Raw genomic sequence first — 22,578 nt, 5'->3', positions numbered from 1 at the left:
TCAAAATTTGGAATTTTTAATAATTCCAAACTTGAGAATTTCTGACTTGAAAATTCCACAAAATTGAGAATTTCTTTCTGACTCCAAAATTGAGAATTTGACACTTCAAAATTGAGAATTCATCACTCTGACATTAAGAATTTGTTAGTCCAAAATTGAGAATTTGTTATTCTAAAAAAGCAAACGATTTTTTTCTGATTTCGAAATTGAGAATTTTTGATTCTCAAACTTTTAATTTTTCACTAAAAAATTAAGAATTTCTGACTTCAAAATTTAGAACTCAATTTGGAATTTTCAATTCCAAACTTGAGGATTTTCAACTCCAAAAGTGAGAATTTTTCACTCAAAAATTAAGAAATTCCGATTCCAACATTTAGAACTCTTGATTACAAAATTTGAAATTTTCAATTCCAAACTTGAGAATTTCTGACTCGAAAATTGAGAATTTTTCATTTCAAAAACGAGTAGTTATTTTTCACTTTGAAATTGAGAATTTCTTTCTGACCACAACATTGAGAAGTTTTCACTCTGATATTGAGAATTTGTTAGTCCTAAATGGAGAATTTTTTATTCCAAAAAAGCAAACAATTTTTGATTTCAAAAACACGAGATTTAAATTACAAAATTGTATATTTTGAAGCCAACGTTCGCAATTTCCCATTTCAAAATTGAGAATTTTTGACTCCAAAATTGAGCTTTTGATTTCAATTTTAAATTCCAAACTTGAGGATTTCCAACTCCAAAATTGAAAATTTTTCACTTTAATAAATTGATAATTTTTTATTTTAAAAAAGCAAATTTTGAATCCAAAGCTCACCATTTCTGATTTTGAAATTGAGAATTTCTGACTCCAAAATTCAGAACTTTCAATTTCAAAATTTTGAACTTTCGATTTTTAAAAATTTTGAATTTTTTATTCCAAAATTGAGAGTTTTTTACTCCAAAATTGAAAATTGACTCCAACATTAAGAACTTATAATATCGAAATTGAGAATTTCTATCTGCAAAAATTAGAATTTTTTGTTCTAAAAAAGCTGACAATTTTGATTTAAAAAACTTGAGACTTAAATTACGAAATTGCAATAATTTTGAATCCAAAATTCACCATTTTTGATTTCAAAATTGATAATTTTCGATTCCAATCTTGAGAATTTTCAATTCCAAAAAAGCAAAAAGTTTTTGATTTTACAAAGCTGAAGGATCTCAAATAACAAAATTGCAAATTTGGAATCCAAAGTACATAATTTTCATCCAAAATTGAGAATTTTTCATTCCAACATTGAGAACTTTGATTCCAACATTGAGAATTTCTGACTCTTAAATTGAGAACTTTTGGTATCAAAACTCTGAATTTTCAATTCCAAAACTGAAACTTTTTGATTTTAAAACCGTAACTGAGAATTTTTGACTTCAAACCTGAGAACTTTTAATTCCAAAATTGAGAATTTCTGACTCGCCAAAATTGAGGACTTCTGATATCAAAATTTTGAAATTTGAATTTCAAGATTGAGAATTTATGACTAGAACTTTCAGTACCAAAATTTTGAATTTTGAATTCCGAAATTGAGAATTTTTGATTTCAAAAGTGAAAATTTTTGATTTCAAAACTGAGAATTTTCGATTCCAGAAATGAGAATTTCAGACTGCAAAACTGAGACCTTTTGATTCCAAAATTAAGAATTTCTTACTCGTCAAAATTGAGGAATTTTGATATCACAATTTTGAATTCCGAAATTGAGAATTTCTGACTCTAAAATTGAGAACTTTAGGTATCAAAACTTTGAATTTTTAATTCCAAAACTGAAACTTTTTGGTTTTAAAACTGTAACTGAGAATTTTTGACTTCAAACCTGAGAAATTTTGATTCCAAAATTGAGAATTTCTGACTAGCTAAAACTGAGGACTTCTGATATCGAAATTTTGAATTTTGAATTTTAAGATTGAGAATTTATGACTCTAAAATAATTGAGAACTTTCAGTACCAAAATTTTAAATGTTGAATTCCAAAATTGAAAATTTTTGATTTCAAAACTGAGAATTTTCGATTCCATAAATGAGAATTTCAAACTGCAAAACTGAGTCCTTTTGATTCCAAAATTAAGAATTTCTGACTCGCCAAAATTGAGGACTTTTGATATCACAATTTTGAATTCCAAAATTGAGAATTTTTGATTTCTAAATTTTGAATTTTCGATTCTGAACTTGAGAATTTCTGACTCCAGAATTCAGAATTTTTTACTCCCAAAGCTAACGGTGTTTTTTTTTTAATTTTAAAAACACGCATAGGTATTTCAATTCCAAACACCAACCGTTTTTGATTCCAAAAATGATTTAACGATGAGAAGTTTGGAGTTCAAAATTGAGGATTGTGGACCCTAAATTGTAAGTTGTAGGTTCTAAAGTGAGAATTTCTCGTCCGAAATGAAGCATCTTCTATCACAAAGTACAAAATTTTTGGCAAAGGTGGAAATTTTTGATTCTTAAAATGAAGAATTTTTTGTTCTAAAATTGAGAATTTATTCTGATTCTTTTGGGAATTTTCTTATTCTAAGAACCAACACTGAGTTTTAAAATTGAAGATTTTTTATTTTGTAAATCTATTTTTTTTTTTTTTGATTTTAGATAGTGAATTAATTAATTCCAAAAACCGACAGTTTTTATTACAAAAATTGCAAAATTGAGGATTTTTGGCCCAAAATTGAAAGTTGAAAGTTCAAAACTGAAATTGAGAAATTTTCAATCATTTTTTTTTAAATTTTAAAAACCAATTGATTCCAAAAACCCACAGTTTTGTATTCCAAGCATATATTTTTTTCTTCTAAAATTTCGATTAAATAATTTTATTGCCAGCTACACTTAGAATGTATCTCTTTTTCTATCTGTTTTTAAAATTCTTCAATTCACATGATTCTAATTTATGTGTTTTTTTTGTTATGATTTACAAACAGATGTACCGTGGATTACATTTCATGACTCGAGAAAATACCAAATACATATTAACATATCTGCATACGAGTGGCTCTGCTCATCTTGTCGTAGTTAATATTATCACCCAACGTTGGATGTTTTTACATTGATTCGAAAACCTTTGCCTTGATCTTCAGCAAGAACCTGCGGATATTCAATTATCGGTAAGTGCCAAATAGCTACATAAGTATTATGTAAATTGGTGGCGGATTACGTATATTAAATATTACATACACTTGTAAACTATTAGTATGGTCTTCCTCCAAAACGATTCGGTGGCGATGGAGGTGGTAACCCTGGCGACCGACTAGGACCAGATGACACGCATCTAGTGCCCTGAAGCAATTCCGAGATGGATTTAACGACCAAAACCCTCATACGAAATTCATTCCTGGCATTGGTGGCATTTGAGGGCGAAAATATATTCTGAATGCGATTCGTGGCGATCCACAATGTATCGGTTTTCAATTTCAGTCCGCTTATGAATTGTAGGTGTTCGTCGTGCTGAAAATATTGTATAAGTACTTGGTTAGCATCGAGGGGTGAAAATTACAGTGAAAAAGAGATGGCAAAGAATGGTTAGAGAATACCTGGTAAATAACTTGAGTATTTGATCTAAGTGGTGGAGTTGCTGTGTTCCAACAAACAATCGCGTTTCGGATTACATCGGCGTATATGAGGATGCCACTTTCGGTCATCACTTCCAGAGTGCATTGACCTTCGCGAAATTCGGGCGAGATTGTGAACAGGTGCCTGATGGCGGTTCTGTTTGTTATCAAAGTGGTGTTTTTCAGCACCGAAGTTGGTACCCAGCTTTCTCGAAGGCTGGCCATACTGTGGAAGTATAGGAGTCGATCTCCTGATGTTTGAATGGGTCCTGAAATATGTGGAATGAGGTAGGTATCAGTGATTGAGTTTTATTTGCTCAGGGTGCCAAAGTCATGTTTATGATATTTGTACTTAGAAGGTGTTTATTACCTAAAGCTAATCCAAAAACACCATCCATTAAATCGAAAGATGCCCCTGCGATGGTGAAAAATCCATTGAGGGGATTTGGAAAGAAATAGTTATGATTTACTCTCCAGCTTGTCCTCTGGCTCATGTCGAATACAACCAAACCGTAGGCGTTTAAATCGGAAATGTAAGCGATGGAATCTCTACAAGTATCCGTTCTGGAGTCGGTTACAGTTGTAGTTAAGCTGCTACGATCGAGATAGACTCCTGTTGGGAATTCGTATCTGTCTGGGAAGAAATTTATAAAAATTATGAATTGTGATGAAAACTGAAATTTCAACTGACTGACGGGGTATCTTTTGAGCAGGCACACTTTTGATTTGATTAAATTCAAGTTAAATCAAAAGGGTATGTTGTAAAACCCCTCGTGATCAACATTTTAGATCCTCAAGTTCATTTTTGAATTTTTGGCGAATTTTTGAAAAATTTAAAAATTCAAAAAAAAAACAGTTTTAAGAGAAATTTTTAGAAATTTTTTCATACAATATAATTTTTCGAGCAAAAAGAACAAATCAACTAGTGTAGGACTATTCTGAAGTCTCCAGCGAGTTTTCAGTTTTCTCCAGAAATTTCAGATCGTTCTGGAGAGCCCAAAAATGAATTTTAGAACCTATAACTTTGGTCGGTGCTTATTGGGCACCCTCTGGGCCGTTTAACGTGATTATTGCAGAATTCCAAGAGCTCCGGTCCAAAATTGAATTTTTGACCAATTTATAAATTCCTGAAAAAGTGTGAAAAAAATCAAACTTTTAAAAGAAAGTGCATCGAGTGATTTTTTGGCAAGATATGGCGTGATGAGAGTGTGTCCAACAAGCACCGACCAAAGTTCAAGGTTCTAAAGTTCATTTATGGCCCTTCTAGGGTCATTTTCGAATTTTGGGGGAAAATTTAAAAATCAATGAAGGCTTCAAAATGATCCAACAGTTTTTTTGAATTTTTTGTATGTTCAAAAATTCCCAAAAAATACAAAAATGAACTTCAGGATCTGAAATTTTAGTTCCTGCGGTTTTAGGACATGTTCTTTCGATCGATAGCTTGGTCAAGTTGTAATCAGAGAGTGCCAGTTCAGAAGGTTCCTTTTGTAAGATTGATTTCCTTGTTGTTTAGTTTTTCACTTACCCACCAAAGTATCGCCATTTTTCAAATCATAAATTAAAATTTTTGGCGTGCAGACTCTTCGAGGTCCTGTGAACAAGTTTGTTACGCTCGTGTCGGTGATCCATAAAAGACCACATTTGTCAATCTGAAATTGTAAAAATACTCATCGTGAGATAGAAAAAACATTGGAAAGAACGGTTGATGTTTGGAATTAAAATATAAAATCAAAAAACTGTTAGATTTAGGAATAAAATTCGAGATTAAAAATTCTCAATTTAAAAATGAAAAAATGCTCAACATTGGATTTAAAATTTGCAATTTTGTAATTGAAGGCGCAAGTTTTTTAAAGTTGAAGTTGTTTGCTTTTTTAAAATGAAAAGTTTTCAATTTTGAAGTCAGAACTTTTCAATTCTGGACTTACAAGTTCTCAATTTTGAAGTCAGTAATTGTCAAATTTGAAATTAAAAATTCAAAATTTTGATATCAAAAGTTATCAATTTTAGAGTAAGAAATTCTCAATTTTGGAATCAAAAGTTCCAAGTTTTGAGGTCAGAAATTCTCTATTTTGAAATAAAAAATGCTTAGTTTTGGAATTCAAAAATTTTTATATCAAAAGTCTTCAATTTTGGTGAATCCGAAATTCTTACTTTTGGAATCAAGAGTTCTCAGTTTTGCAGTCAGAAATTCTCAGTTTTGGAGTCGAAAATTCTCAATTTTGGAGTCAGAAATTCCCAATTTTGGAATCAAAAACTCTCAATTTTGAAGTCAGAAATTTTCAATTTTGGAGTCAGAAATTTTCAGTTTTTAAATCAAGAATTTTCAATTTTGGAATTCAAAATTCAAAATTTTTAATACCAAAAGTTCTTAATTTTGGAGTCAGAAATTCTGTATTTTGGAATCAAAAACTCTCAGTTTTGAAGTCAGAAATTTCAAGTTTTTAAATCTAGAATAAGTATTCAGTTTTGGAATTCAAAATTCAAAATTTTTGATACCAAAAAAGTCAGAAATTCTCAATTTTGGAGTCAGAAATTCTCAATTTTGGAGTCGAAAATTCTCAATTTTGAAGTCAGAAATTCTCAATTTTGGAGTCAGAAATTCTCAAGTTTGGAATTAAAAACTCTCAATTTTGAAGTCAGAATTTCTCAATTTTGGAGTCAGAAATTCTGTATTTTGGAATCAAAAACTCTCAGTTTTGAAGTCAGAAATTTCAAGTTTTTTTCAGTTTTGGAATTCAAAATTCAAAATTTTTGATACCAAAAACTCTCAATTTTGGAGTCGAAAATTCTCAATTTCGAAGTCAGAAATTCTCAATTTTGGAGTCAGAAATTCTCAAGTTTGGAATTAAAAACTCTCAATTTTGAAGTCAGAATTTCTCAATTTTGGAGTCGGAAATTCCCAATTTTGGAATCAAATACTCTCAATTTTGAAGTCAGAATTTCTCAATTTTGGAGTCAGAAATTTTCAGTTTTTAAATCAAGAATTTTTAATTTTGGAATTCAAAATTCAAAATTTTTGATACCAAAAGTTCTTAATTTTGGAGTCAGAAATTGTGTATTTTGGAATCAAAAACTTTCACGTTTTGAAGTCAGAAATTTCAAGTTTTTAAATCTAGAATATTCAATTTTGGAATTCAAAATTCAAAATTTTTGATACCAAAAACTCTCAATTTTGAAGTCAGAAATTTTCAGTTTTTAAATTAAGAATTGCAAAGAATTCTCAATTTTAGAGTCAGAAATTCTGTATTTTGGAATCAAAAACTCTCAATTTTGAAGTCAGAAATTTTCAATTTTGGAATTCAAAATTCAAAATTTTTGATAGCAAAAGTTCTCAATTTTGAGTCAGAAATTCTCAATTTTGAAATCAAAAAATCTGAGTCAGAAATTTTCAGTTTTTAAATCAAGAATTACAAAGAATTCTCAATTTTAGAGTCAGAAATTCTGTATTTTGGAATCAAAAACTCTCAATTTTGAAGTCAGAAATTTTCAATTTTGGAATTCAAAATTCAAAATTTTTGATAGCAAAAGTTCTCAATTTTGAGTCAGAAATTCTCAATTTTGAAATCAAAAAATCTGAGTCAGAAATTTTCAGTTTTTAAATCAAGAATTACAAACAATTCTCAATTTTAGAGTCAGAAATTCTGTATTTTGGAATAAAAAACTCTCAATTTTGAAGTCAGAAATGTCAAGTATTTAAATCAAGAATTTTCAATTTTGGAATTCAAAATTGTGATGTTAAAAGTTTTCAATTTTGGCGAGACAGAAATTTTCAATTTTGATATTAAAAGTTCTCAGTTTTAAAGTCAGAAATTCACAATTTTGGAATTCAAAATTCAAAATTTTTGATAGCAAAAGTTCTCAATTTTGAGTCAGAAATTCTCAATTTTGAAATCAAAAAATCTGAGTCAGAAATTTTCAATTTGGAGTCAGAAATTTTCAGTTTTTAAATCAAGAATTACAAGAAAATCTCAATTTTAGAGTCAGAAATTCTGTATTTTTGAATAAAAAACTCTCAATTTTGAAGTCAGAAATGACAAGTTTTTAAATCAAGAATTTTCAATTTTGGAATTCAGAATTGTGATGTTAAAAGTTTTCAATTTTGGCGAGACAGAAATTTTCAATTTTGATATCAAAAGTTCTCAGTTTTAAAGTCAGAAATTCACAATTTTGGTATTGATAATTCGAAATTTTCAAATTAAATGTTCTCACAATGATTTGATCCGATCCAATAGAGTGTAAAATATGTAGTTACTTACGTGTATTTTATCGACTGAGACGAGCCCATTGCATGCTTCGTCGACAATCTGAGATTCCCAATTTGGAAATGGAGACAGCAGGAATGACTCGTTGTTTCGTATATTTGTGATCGTTGATAAAGTTGCAGGAATTCCTGGTGCTACTCTTGGAGTTGTTACAAAAATACGTTGCTGGGCAGCGTTATCATTCCTCAATTCACCTAAAATACATAGGTAATGATGTAAGAGTAATTTTTTTCACTTCTGCATTATTTAAATCTACCTATCAATAGTTTGCATGGAGAAAGAAATAATGAAATTTGATTATCTCTTCACCCTTTACTCCTCTCTGATACTAGGAACATCCTGAATACCATAAAACTCAGAATCGCATTTAAAATATTCGTCGACCGTATATAATGGACGAATAATTCAAATCGCAGGAAATGACGGCCACATTTTGGATGCAGAATCCAGGAAACCATCTGCACATGCGCCAAACATGATGCTTACGGCGCTGGTGGAGAGAGAGACGGTTCACTGGCTCAACCCATGTTCAACCAGTAAACCGTCTCTCTCACCACCAGCACTGTAAGTGTCATGTTTGGCGCATGAGCAGAAGGTTTCCTGGATTCTGCATCCAAAATCTAGCCGTCACATTTTGTCATTTTTTCACCGTTGAATTATTCGTCCATTATATACGGTCGACGAAAATATTGAAACTATCTCTCTAATAATGAATGAATTTGCTCGGAAAATTGAAATAAAAAAAATTGATGACATTTTTTTCTACTAGTAATTAGCTTTTTAAAATGTCCGAAAAACTTGAAAATTTTACCTCACATTTTTTTTTTTTTACATTTTAAATAATTATTTTTGGCTTTTCATTGCTTTCTAATGAATTTTTATCGATATTTTAGGACCTCCTTCGCCAAATTTGGGACCTTTAAAATAAAGATGGGACCTTTGATATGGTTCTCTGGCAAAGTATGTACTTGTTGAGATCTTTTTAATCTGAAAAAAATCAGCTCCTTTGCTTCAACAAGTGCCGGATGAAAATTTATATAACGTTGCAGGGGGTCCAAAAATTTGAGTTTTTGAGCATATCCCGGCACATATGGGCTCTAATCAGTTCAAATTTGATATTTGGGGTTGAAATGCAATTGAAAAAAAAAAATTGTTGAAAAAAATTTTAATGTCGATTTCAGACCTCCTTACCCCAAATTCGAGGTCCTCAAAATCAAAATTAGTCCCACACTACATTTTCTTCGTGAAGTACTCATTGTGAGCTTTCGATTTTAAAAAAAATTCAGCCTCCTAGCTTCGATAGGAACCAAATGAAAATTCGTAAAATTGTCTCATTAATAAGCTTTGAAATAAAATCGACATTATTTGGTATATTAATTTACATTGAAAAATTGAAATTTATATTTTGTCTCATAAATACTTACCAGGCCAAGCATCGACATCATTTACTACAACGTTCGATGGCGCAAAACTGCCATTCGCAATAGCTTCAGCGCGTTCTGTTTCGCTAGGATATAAATAGTCAACATCTCTCCAAGCATAAGGAACTAGAATATTTTGCGACTCGCAGTCTCGAATGCTGCCGAAATTAAAAATTAATAAAAATAAACAATACGTTAAAAACGATATCGATCTCGTATCACGTTTAGCCTTCATTTTGGCATCAGCTAGGTATTGGTAGGTAAATCGAATTGGTCGAAAAAATTGATAGGTAATTAAAATCTAAAATAACGCATTCACATTGTTATAAAATCGCATTAAGTTAATATCTTTACAATCGAGTGTAAAATTCACATTTCACAAATTCAGCAGTTATACTGTAGTCTTTTATCCAGGTATGAATTAGAACCGAATATGAGCTATTTTTATCAAGATGAAAATTCTTAAACGTCGCAAATTCTTATTTAATGGAAGGAGTAGGGCAGTTTCATGCAGTGACGTTCGTATAATGGAAAATACGCCCGCAGAAAGATCATTATAATATTTTTACAGTCGAAAAATTTGAATAAAAAATAATAAGTTATAGGTACTTAAGGTGCGGCACGACAAGACGGACAAGGTACATTATTATAGTAGTATGATAAAGAAAAGAAGTAAAAACCCGATCAAAATAGGTTCAAGGGTGTGCCACACATGGTTGAAAGTATTCGTCGATTAAGAGATTAAAAAATCAAATCGTAGTGCATCAAAGTGTATGAACTTATGTGAACAGGTGATTTATTAGAATTGGGTTTTCTATTTTTTTTTTTTTTTTTTTTTTTGAGATCAAAATATCGGAGACAAGTAGGTAACATTGTACGCAAATGTAAATATAAAAAAGGATATTTCTGTTTATCGAAGTATTTTTTGGTCGCATATTTTTGGGGATTATTTTGTAAACAACTTCTGGAGGCCCTCCCATCATATTAAAGAACAAATTTGTTGAAATAGTTTTTTTTACTACTTACTATTCAGTTTTGAGTCTTTTCTATCCATGGAAAAATTACCATCTTACATTCATCGTAATTTTCTATTTTTTATTGACAAGGTATGAATTCGGAAGGAAGAACGTCTTCATAAAAATTTCCCTCGGTTTCCTTTTGTTCAGCTGGTCTCGCTCATATTTCAACAAATTGATGGAGAGCTGAGGCTAAGGAAGTTCTGAGCAGAGAAAAACCTACGGATGGAACCCTGGTTCCACCTCCCCTCCCCCACACAAAAACTTATCAAAAAAAGTCGGCTAATTTTCAAAAAGTAATCATTATTTCGTTTAAAGTCTGCAAATTTTACAACTTTATAATTTTGAGGACTTGAGTGTAATTTTTTTCACAAAATCGGAAAATTGACCACGAGAATCGACCAATTTTATAATTTTGAATACTCCTACGGTCAAAAATGGATTTTGGTTCTTGGATTTTGAAAACGTATTTTGCCCCTTCAATTTTGAAGATAGACTTTTAGATAGACCATACCTTCACTTGACTTTTTTTCTCAATGGTATCCGCAGTTGTATCCAAATCTGAATTTTGTATCACCACTCCCCTTACACCATATATACAGGTTTTTTGAGAGGGGGTCGATTGAAAATTTGTCGACTGGTTTAAAAGTTTTCATTTATTTTTCTGTTTTTGGATGTTGAGGGGCCCAAATGTGAATTTTTAAATTTTGAAACAAGAAACAGATTGGCCCGAGTGAACCAAGGGCAACAATTTTTGAATATTTGATTAAGGGTAGAGGCACCAAATATGAACCACTTTTTTTTGGAGGATTGCCACTTGAAAACTATAGGACGTAGAAACCTCCACAAAGGCTTAAAATGAAGTTCCATCCTTCCACCAACACTGTACAAAACTTCAGGGGTGAAGGTCAACTTTAAGTATGTTTTTTTTATTGTTGAGTGATGAGTGTCAAAATGACAGTTCGAAATTTTGGACGCCTAATATGGACCACCTATAAAATTTCAAAAAAAACTTATTCTCAGCAGTTCAGGTTAATTTTGAATAATTTTTTTCAAATTGTTGAATGACGAGTGTCAAAATGACAGTTCAAAATTTTGAACGCCTAATATCGACCACCTAAAGAATAATTTCAAAATAAACATATTTTTACGTTTCAAAACATATTTATTAGTAGAAATGAACAAAAAAAAGTATTTCAAGCATTCCCCTTTTCAGTGGCTGAAAAAAATGAGTAAAAAATTCAATATCACAGGTGGTCCATATTAGCGCACCCCATAAAAAAAATTTTGCACCAAAAATTTCTGTACATACTCTCATTTTTAGCAAAAACTGATCACTCCAGCAGAAACTACATCCTTTTTTGATATCATAAACATCATTGACATTTAGAAAATTACACCACATATATATTTTAATAAAAGTTGAAAAACACACTAAAAAAATTTTTCAGTGTCTCAAAACAGTTTTTTGTAAATTTCTCAGTGAGTTTTGAGTTTACAGTTGTAATTTTTGTCTCATTCGTTTTTTTGATGAAAAATACATCAGAATACATTTTTTCCTGACCGATTGCGCTAATTACCAACGAGAACGGGCGCTGGTCCATATTGCGGACTGGTCCATAATTGGTGCCCTTACCCTTACAAGAAGCATAAAAACGATGTCTTTTTTAGCAAGTAGATTCTGAAAAAAAAGAGGAAAGGCCTGGAATAAAGCTAGGACGAAAACTTATGAAAATTTGTATGTTGAGTGAACTAAAAATGATGTTTTTTATGCAATGAGTTTATTTTTGGACACTTAAAAATTTTTTATTTTTCCATAGGTACTAAAGCCCGAACGAGCGATGTCGTTAGTTGCTACAACGACATCGCTTAGAAGTTGTTAATGATACTGTTAGTAACAGGTTTTTCATATCAGCAAATTATTCACATCGTTTTCTAACAAGTTTATTTGAAACACGTTGTTGTTAGAACTGTTAGTATCAATACTGCTTTTGGATACTGACTCTCACACATACACGCCCCCAAAGCTCATATAAGCGTGCGCAACCATTCATGTATTCATACAACAGATAAGATTTCTTTGCTAATGCATAAGCAATACTGAAATAATCGTTTAATAAAAAGTGATTGTAACAACTAACAGGTTTGAGTTTCATTTGTCAATACCAATTACTAACAGGTATCGCTTTTAAGCGATGCAATAGCTGTTATAAGTACATCACTAATGCCATTGTTCCAGGCTTTAATAGGTACCTACCAGAGTCCTGCAGGGTGTAGTTAAAAGTGATCTGCGTTAGTCGCGCGTCGAGCGCGGATAGCTATGGTTAGTAGTCATCCTAACGGCAGGTTATAACCGCACCGGCCAGTGTGATAATATTTGTAACTCATATAACGTAACCATTGACTAACTTGTAGTTAAAATAACTACACTACCTGCGATTATACCGTGTTCTTATCGGAAAAATAACATTTGCTTCTTTCTTATTTGTTTGATGAGTCACCAAAATGTACTGATGACACACCTACAGAACTGAAGCTAACTTACCGCTGCATCGGCAGGTAGTTGTAGTCTAGTTAGTTATTTGTCGGTTTGCGCGCGCCGACAAAACTAACTACAGTTAGTAACGTGTAGTTAAATTAGCCGATAGCTTCGGCAGTTATCCAGCTATTTTAACTACACCGTGCAGGACTCTGGTACCTACCAGAGCTGAGAACAGTTACACTACCCTCTAACTGGTATCCGGCTAAAATACTGGTTAATCCATCAGTAGCTGGTATCAAGTTGATTCTGGTGCAGATAGTAGGGTATAGAGAGCGCAACCTGATTGTTTTCGCACTTAGTCTGCGCACACACTTCAAAACTTGATAATGTGTAAGTGGGGGGAGTTTCATTTTGGCACCTGTCGTAGGTGCGTGTAATTGACGTTTGATAGTGATTGTTGATGATGATGACATAATGCAGATACACCTGCTATGCATACAACATGCTACCAGCTACAATGTGAACTGGTGTGAAATTTTTCCAACTCACTACCAGCTACTAGCGAGCAGCTGGAATTTACAGTATGGGTACAGTAGTTACCCGCTGCTAGCAAGTACCGTTTTCAGCTCCAGTACCTACTTATAGCCTATTTAATTGCTTTGAAGGATATTTTTAGGGTGTTGGCTGATGAAACAATTGTAGGGGGGAGAGCATGGCACATGTCCGAATTAACAGAGAAACAACATCAGAGAAATTCCACCCTGAGAGAGGAGTTGGACAGGGCTGCATTCTGTCCCTACTCCTGTTTAATCTATGCGTACTGAGAATAATATATAATTTGTGAGATGCTGCAGGTAATTGTATCAGAAAGTGCCGATGACGATGGCTCAGGCAAGTGGCAGGGTGGAGTATTGATCAGAGGTGCACGCATGTGAAATCTTCAATACACTGATGACACAACCCTCATCACCTCAAGTGTTGAAAATATGACCAGTTTTCTGAAATGTCTGGAAGAGGTTAATGCAAAATATTGCCTGTTGATAAATAAAGTGAAGATGAAGATCATGATTGTGAATCGGCCTGAGAACAACTCGCCTGAAATCCAGAAAATTGAGGGAATCGAAGTGGTTAATCAATTTGTATACTTACCTGGGATCCATTATTGATTACAAAGAAGGCAGTGAAGCTGAGATAAGATTTAGAGTGCAAATCACACAAAGCGCTACGTCTCGTCTAAAGAAGATGTGGTTAGATGCAGCAGTGAGCAAGACTCTGAAGATAAGGCTTATAAACACTCTACTTTTCTCAGTTTTTCTCTACACGTCAGAAACCTGGATAGTATGTGAGGGAGACAGAAGAAAAATTGATACGCTCGAGATGTGGTGCTGAAGGAGAATGCTTCGGATCCCACAGATGAAGAAAAGGACCAATGTGCCCGTCCTGGGGGAAATCTGTATCAAGAAAAGGTTGTTGGCAGTGGTACTCAGCCGAATCCTCAAATACTTCGGGCATGTCACAAGGGCAGATGTGATAGAGTCCCTATTCATTCAAGGCAAGGTAGAAGCAACAAGAGGGCGTGGACACTCTCCCATGAGATGGACAGACTCCGACTCCATCCGAAAGGCCATTGGACGCAGCTTCCCAGCATGCATCAGTAGCACCCTAAACAGAGACAGTTGGAGGGGCTGGTATATCGTTGTCATGGAAATGTTGCGGCGGCTGGTGCATCATAGTCACAATACCCCTTTGGGGTGAAACGGCACCAAGAAGAAGAATTTTGAAATAGAAAAGAGAACAGGCCCAAGTGAGGTCGAAAGGTCTTAAAATTGTCCCTTTAATGCATAAATTTGGACCTTTTTTTTGAAAAAAATAATTTGACTGGAAATTTTGCAAACTTGTAAATTTTTATGCAAATTGATTTTTTTTATGAAATGAATATCAATTTAAATCTAAAATTGAGTAAATGTGTATAAAGAACATTTTGTGACCAATTGGTCGATTATCAGTCCATCAGTGACCATTTTTTTAAGCTGTGGTCACATGTGACCACTTTTGCATTAAATGGTCAAGTATTTCTAGAGGCAAAAAAATGTTACTTTAAATGCGAAAAATTTATTTTTTCACTTTAAAGCTTTAAAAGTTTGATTATACCTACGTATTTCTTTTTTCAGAAATTAAGATTTCGAAAATTTGTGTTTTGAGAAGTAAAAACACAACGGTTTCTTTCATCACAGGCCCTTCTTTTGCCGGGCCCTTCAGAAAGCCTGGGCTCGGGCCAAACGTCCTCCTTTGCCCCTCCTCTCGACGGCCCTGCTGAAGAGTTGATATGGAAATGAAAAAATGAAGGTGGTTATTTTACTGGATTGACGAAATGAAACTTGTGAAAAAATTTCAGAAAATTCAAATAACCTCAGTTCATTTTTGGTCGATTCAGTGCAGATGATAAAATGAAAACAAACAAATACTTACATACATTGAAAAATGTATCATTTATTGATTGCGATAGCGAAAAGTTTACAACGATTTGATAAACAATTATTCACGTATGTTGAATATTACTTCATTATCAGTTAATTTATGATTATGACGCCGGAATGTGTTTTTTGTATTTACTTATTACATTGCGAACAATTTTCATCGATAAATTGATATGTACATAGGAACCAATTAAAGTCGAAAAATTCGATAAAATGATAAAACTACCAAATTCCAACGAAAAATCGCAGAGTCGACATTTTCACGATCCTGGTGTTATTTCATTCTTTACGTAGTCGCTTTTTGAACTCCGCAGACCCTTCGTACGTCGATTTTGAAAATAATACTTTCAAGGATAAAAGCCAACGCCATCCAGACTTTTAATAAGAATATTATATCAAGGTTGGCCTAGGGTACACTGGATGCGGAGGAGGTCCCATGCCCAGGGGTCCTCTCTTAGGAGGAGGCGGAATAGATGGAATCGGGTTCAAACATTTGGTTCCTTTGAGTAATTCTGTAATGGATTGGATGACTATAATTCTCATACGGAAATCGTTGGCCGTATTTGTGGTGATATTTGTACGAGATAGGACAGTCTGGACACGATTCGTAGCGATCCATAAGCTGTCTCCTTTCAGTTTGAGTCCGCTGACGAATTGTAAATGTTCGAAGCTCTGCAAAGAGAGAAAAGACAAAAGGATTAAATAAAATCGAATACGAGTAACTACGTTTCGATAATGGTATTGAAAAAAAAAATAATAATCTCGTTATTGAATAATCTGAGTATGCAAATTTATAATCGCCTAGGTCTAGGTCTAGGTATATCTGGTCTAGGTACCTCGTAAATAACTTGGGTGTTCTCTTTGATCGGCTCAGTAGCTGTGTTCCAACATGCTAATGAGTTGTGAATAACATCGCTATAGATGAGTATGCCGTTTTCGGTCATTACTTCCAGAGAGCTTTGACCTTGGCGGAATTCCGGCGATAGATGGAAACGTTGTCGGATTAAGTCTGGATCTCGTACCAGAGTGGAGTTTCTGATGGCTGAAGTAGCTACCCAGCTTTCTCGGATACTGGCCAAACTGTGGAAGTATAGGGTACGGTCTCCGGAGGGTTGGATTGGTCCTATAAAATGTACGAAAAAATTGATAAAAATTGATCCATCTTCATCTTATTTTAGAATACCTCTAGATTCATTCTTCGTCATTAATTACCTAAGGCCAGTCCAAAGATACCATCCATCAAATCGAAGGATTGGCCAGCAATCGTGAAAGTACCAAATCGAGGAAATGCGTAGAAAAAGTTGTGATCTATTCTCCAACTAGCTCTTTGGTATAAATCGAATACCACCAAACCGTTGCCACTTAGATCGGCAATATACGCGATGGAGTCTCTGCAATTGTCTGATCTGGAATCGGTGACGGTGGTCGTGAAACCACTTCGGTCAAGGTAGACTCCTGTAGGAAACTCGTAACGTTCTACCGAGAAAAAATTAAGTATCGTGTAAATCAATGCACAACATAGGATAAGTATAAGTATCTAGTGACAGTCTAGGAAGGCATTCCTGCAGATAACTTACCTATTAAAGTATCTTGATTTTTCAAATCGTAAATCAGTATTTTTGGTCTGCAAGATCTGGTAGGGGCGAAGAAACCGTTTATCACGCCTGTATCTATGATCCATAGCAATCCACATTTGTCAATCTAGAAATTGAAAAGTACGTTTTATTATAGACTGTTTCCTGATATCGAATTTCTAAAAATATTTGCTCAATTTTTATTATGATACTTACATATATTTTATCGACTGAGACGATCCCGTTACATTCTGAATCTATTGTCTGAGATGCCCAACTTGGAAATGGTGACAGAGTGAAAGAGTCATTGCTTCGCAGATTTGTCACTATTGATAAAGTCGCTGGAATACCATTTGTGACTCTAGGAGTTGTGACGAAAACACGTTGCTCTGCGGCGTTTTCATTTTTCATATTACCTGAAAACATACAAGAAAAACGAGATGGGTTAAGTAGGTATATAGGGGTTAATTTGAAAAATTCAACATTCACGATCGTGATGAAATTTCTAGTGATGATAAAGTCTTGTTTTTTTTTTTTTACCAAATTTCAAAAAAAATGTTTTTATCCAAAACGTCCTACTATTTGTGCCAAGTTTGCAAAAAATCATGTTTTTTTCAAAATTGCCCAAAAATTATTTCTTACTGAAAGTTTACATTTCCGCAATTTAATTTTAAAAAATGTGTTTTTAGTCAGGAAGTCTTTTTTTTGTTCAAAATTACCTACTTGAAAATATTTTTTTGCCAAAAATTTTGTATTTTTTTCAACATTTTACAAAACTTGTTCTTAGTTGAAAAGTTCTGTTGTTTAGTAATTTACCTTTTTGTCAAAATTTGAAAAAAACACATGTTTTTTACCGAAAAATCCTGATTTTTCTGCCAAAAAATGCCAAAAAGTCGTGTTTTTTTTTCAAAATGAAAATTTTGCATTTTTTCCAAAATTTTACAAAGCTTATTCTTGAACAAAAAACTCTGCTTTTTCTGCCAAAACTGCAAAAAAGTCATGTTTATCTTCAAATTTGCTACAATCAACAAGGTACGTATAAAATAAATAAGGCTTTTTGCCATAATTGCAAAAAAAAAATCACACCTTATTGACCAAAATGTTCTGATTTTTTTGCAAAAACAGAAAACTACAGCTTTTAGGCCAAAATTTCAGAGATCTTGTTTTTTTCCCGAATTGTAAGAAATCCTCCTTTTTTTAAAATTGCAAAAATCTATGCTGTTTGTAAAAAAATCCAAGTACCTTACCTAATACATATCTGATGCCAAAATTGAAAAAAAAAAACAACATTATTTTACTTTGTAAAATAGTTAGTCGCGGGGGGGGGGGCTTAAAGATCTATCATCCCCCCCGTCGATCCTCTGGGATAACTTTTTTCTAAAGGGGGAGCCCTAAGGAACATTTCTAGCCCTTGTACTCAAAAAAAAAGTGGCCCTACTTCCAAAATGGCGGCCGTTTTAATTGACAGGTCAGCCGAAATCGCAGATTTTGCATTCCAACATAGGACTTGCACAAAATTTTTCAAACCGTACAAAGGTAGACCGAAAGATCAGGCAACAATTTATCACCTGTCAAAATTTCTAGTGCTAAAGTGCCTTTTTCGATTTTTGGTGAATTTTTGAAAATCAAAATTTCGCCAAATTGACCAAGAAAGCTGAAATTTGGAGTACATCCTATTTTCAACATGCCAAATCGATTGGAAACTGTTTCAAACCGTTTTGAGCAGTTCTGGAGCCTCCAGCAGATTTTTAGAACTCGAAATTCCCACAAAATTTCATCAAAATGGAGTTGGATAGCCGAAATTTACGCTGGAAACTAATTTCAATACGCTACTAAGTCAACTACAGCTAGGGAGATTTCAAGTCGTTTGTAGAGCCTCCAGCGATCTTCTGAAAATTACTGGAACCTCCAATAGATTTTCGAAACTCGAAATTTCCCCAAAATTACCTTTCTTTTTCTGCAAAAAACTATGGAAAAGTTGTGTTTTTTTTAATTTCTCAAAAATTTACTTCTTCATCAGAAATTTTGTTTTTATTTTTACCAAATCGGATAAGTCATAACTTTTGTCGAAATTATAAAAAAACTATGCTTTTTTTCCAAAAAGTCCACTTTCTTCTGCTAAAAATTGTCAAAAAGTCATGTTTTTTCTTCAAAATCGCACAAAAGTCTTTTTTTACTAAAAATTTTGCGTTTTTTCCGAAACAGAAAAGTCACGTTTTTTGTCAAAATTACAAAAAAAGTCATGGTTTTTTCCAAAATCAAAAAAGTGATGTTGATTTTTTTATATTAAAACAGAAATGAAAGGGCCTGTAATTTTTTCAAGATTACAGAAAGATAATGTTTTTGTCAAAAAAAAATCCTGTTTTTTCATGATTGCAAAGACACCTGTTCTTTAGTCAAAAAGTCCTGCTTTTTCTTTCAAATCTCAAAAAAAAAAAATTTCCCCAAAATTGCACTAAAATCTTTTTTTTTTAATTGAAAATTTTAATTTTTTTTACAAACAGAAGAAAAGTCACGATTTTTGTAAAAGTCCTATTTTTTGCCAAAACAAAGGAAAAATTGCTGAGTGTTTTTTATCAAAATATGACAAAAATGTCATGTTTGGTTTTTGTCAAAAGTCAAAAAAAAAGTCATAATTTTTCCAAATTTTTGCAGAAAACTTGGCTTTTTCGCCTAATAATTGTCATAAGTTAGTCGAAATTAACAAAAATTGTGGGTTTATAATTATGTAAGTATGAAAAATTGCCTACTGACTTTTTTGCAAATAAGGAAGGCAAAAAAATCATATTCTTTCCAAAATTGCAAAAAACTTTTTTTTTGTCAAAAAGTCCTGCTTTTTCTACCAAATCTGCAAGAATTAAGACTTTTTTTTCAATTACAAAAAAGTCCACCTTTTTACCAGAAGTTTTGCTTTTTTATCATAACAAAAAAATAATTAATGTAAGTACATGCTTCTTATGTCAGAGTTGCAAAAATTCTATTTGAGCCAAAATTGCAAAAAAATTTGTTTTTTGTCCCTATTGTTTCAGTCCAAATTTCCAAGAGGACCTATTTTTGCCAAAATTTCAAAGCAGTACTGTTTTGTTCTTTTTGTCAAGAAATTCTACAATTTTGATAAAAATGAAGTAGGTAGATAATTAAAATTTTTGTTTTACTAAAACAGTCGTGCCTTTTTTGCAAAAATAATAGAAAAGTTATGTTTTTTATGCCAATTGTGCAAAAATCCTGCTTTTGTTAAGACCACAAAAAGGCGTGGTTTCTGTCACAAAGTCCTGTTTTTTTGCCAAAATTTTCAAAAAAATCCAGGATTTTCTGGTCAAAATGTTCTAATTTTTTGCCAAAATAGGAAAAAATTATTTTTTGATAATATTTCAAAAAAGTCTGCTTTTTGGCCGAGATTGTAAAAATGTGCTTTTTACCAAATATGTGAAGGACTTGGTTTTGTCCCAGTTTCCAATTGAAAAAAGAGTCCTGCTTCTTGTCGAAATCGTAAAAAAGCTCATTTTTTCATTTTTTCAATCATGCTTTAAAATTTTCCAATTATTCTCTTTTTTTTACAATTTTGATTTTTTTCTTTCATTTTTAAAACTTTTGAATCATATTTAACTCGATCTCTGTTTTCAAACTAAACCATTTTTAAATGTTTTTTTGTTAGAGGCATTTTTTCTGTCCTTATGACTGCCCGTACAAAAGTTGTAAGTTTTTGAAAATTCCCGATTTTCCCTCAATTTTTAGAATTTTTAGGATCTTTTTGACTTTGACATTTTACATAAGGTATTTTTCAGCGCCTGTTTCTAAAAATGACCTTTTTCCCGCATTTTAATTTTCTTTGAAACGATTTTAAAAATTGATTTGGAACCTTGGAACGTGCCCTCGATGTAAAATATAAAAATGGCTACTACATTAACCCCCCCCCCCACCTCTCTCGTTTACCTCTACAAATTATTAGTATAAAATTATGAAAACTTACCTGGCCAAGCATCTACATCGTTTACGAGAACATTCGCAGGCACAAAATTACCATTCGCGATAGCTTCGGCCCGTTCAGCCTCACTGGGGTACAAGAAATTCACTTCTCTCCAAGCATAAGGAGCGAGAACATTGTGACATTCACAATCGCGAATAGCCCCAAAATTCAAAACCAATAAAACTAAAAAATACATCGATATTTCACTTCTGGTCGACATTTTCTATCACGAAATCTTTAAAAAAAAATCTCGACACCGATTTCAAAGTAGATACTAAATTTGTATGTATAGTCTGAAGCGTCGTCGCAGCAAAAATACTTAGGCTAATCACTATTATGTTGATAATTTTGTAAACCGATTTAGCTCACGACGATGGATGCCATTTTCAAGACGTGATAAATGATGGCTATACTCACAGCTCATTATACTCTACCTGCCCTTATATACCCATCGATATCAGTTTTGTATAAAAAACGGGAATATTGTTGACGCATTGCATGGTGAACTCAGGACAGCAGATTTCTGTTTTACCGACCCGGCTAAAGTGGAAAATACGTTCGATCTAGATTATATATTTATTTATTTATTTTTTTAATCCGAAAGAATTTTAATAAGATTACAAAAAAGGAGAGGAAAAAACCAAACGTAACAAAAATTCGTAGTACAAGAGAAAAGCGAGCTGATATTATGTTGGGGTATTATTATATTATTATTTTATCTCTCGAACGGACCGAATAAATAACAAGTTCAACGATGTGAAAATTGAAATTAAAAATGACGATATGGTTTATCGCATTTTTGATGTGCGGTTTTTAATGATTTTTATGGAGGTATTTAAATAAAGAGCAGGTAGGTAGTTATGGTGTATGCAGGCACCAGGTACACAGATTCATTTGAATTACTTGGTATTGATCTGGATAATGTAATGGCTATTGGCCAGGTCCAGGTAGAAATAGGTACTCGTATGGCTAGCTACGAATATAAGTACCTAATGACGAACAGAAGGGTATAAAACCAATATTTTAAAATCCAATATTCGTGATATTACAGTGAATGACTGACTTTGGAATATTCGTGGAAAAACGACTTGTCTGGTCGAGGTTAGTGATGATCTTGATTTTATATATGTTTTCAAGACGTTGAGCCTTGTCAAAAGGTCTCGAAGTGCTTCGATACATATATTTAATGGTGTGTCACAAATCCATAGTAATTTCCATTTCGATTAACTTATTGGTTATTTCTCTTGTGAGTCGTGTGCTGGTCTAGAAATTTTTTTTTTTGTCAACGTGATGTACTTAAATGGATCATTATCTACGCTAATGCTAATGGAAATTCAGCTGATGATCTTGTTCTTTTGGAATGGAAAATATGAGATTATTTAAATATTGAGACGTCGTAGTAGTTGTTTCTCTACAGTGGCGGATTTAAGGGGGGTGGGCCCAGTACGCAAAACACTTCAGAAGGGCCCACTTCAGAATAAGCCCCCTTACTCTCAGTAACGTCGGGAAGGGTTTCTCCAGGGGGGGGGGCGACGATTTCAACGTGCTGACAATGAGATCACTGTGGCATCAAAAAATTTTGAAAATCTAGTGGTTCTATTCAGAAAAAATGAAAAATTGACATTTTTCATACGCTTTGAGTATTATGAGTAAGTATTTCTGGAATTTTTCTGTTTAATTTTCATTTTCTTATCATTTTTAAAAGGAGCATTTTGAATGGCCCGAGCGAAGCGAGGGCAAAAGTTTTCGAAAATTTATGATTTAAAACGTAGAACAACATCAAGTTTGGATGAAAGAATAGTTT

General features: G+C 32.8%; 2 protein-coding genes across 2 annotated transcripts; both read right to left on the bottom strand.

Moving 5' to 3' along the window:
- Nucleotides 1-2,908: 2,908 nt before the first annotated feature.
- Nucleotides 2,909-9,834, bottom strand: LOC135838206 (protein yellow-like). Its single transcript, XM_065353840.1, has 7 exons — nt 9,262-9,834; nt 7,832-8,031; nt 5,101-5,224; nt 3,946-4,209; nt 3,558-3,844; nt 3,202-3,471; nt 2,909-3,111 (listed from the first exon to the last, which is right to left on the bottom strand). Exons 1-6 carry the CDS (start codon nt 9,491-9,493, stop codon nt 3,214-3,216), a joined length of 1,365 nt encoding a protein of 454 aa, XP_065209912.1. The 5' UTR covers nt 9,494-9,834; the 3' UTR covers nt 2,909-3,111; nt 3,202-3,213.
- A 5,384-nt stretch (nt 9,835-15,218) lies between these two features.
- On the bottom strand, nt 15,219-21,218 carry LOC135838194 (protein yellow-like). The gene is made up of 6 exons (XM_065353829.1): nt 20,778-21,218; nt 17,024-17,223; nt 16,811-16,934; nt 16,446-16,709; nt 16,070-16,356; nt 15,219-15,905 (listed from the first exon to the last, which is right to left on the bottom strand). The coding sequence occupies exons 1-6, from the start codon at nt 20,992-20,994 to the stop codon at nt 15,624-15,626; spliced, it is 1,374 nt and encodes a 457-aa protein (XP_065209901.1). The 5' UTR covers nt 20,995-21,218; the 3' UTR covers nt 15,219-15,623.
- Between the last annotated feature and the right edge of the window lie 1,360 nt (nt 21,219-22,578).

Source organism: Planococcus citri, chromosome 1 (assembly GCF_950023065.1).
Source record: "Planococcus citri chromosome 1, ihPlaCitr1.1, whole genome shotgun sequence".
In the NCBI taxonomy this organism is placed as follows: Eukaryota; Metazoa; Arthropoda; class Insecta; order Hemiptera; family Pseudococcidae; genus Planococcus; species Planococcus citri.
The sequence above is the reverse complement of the archived record's forward strand: the minus strand, read 5'-3'. Positions and strand labels throughout refer to the sequence as shown.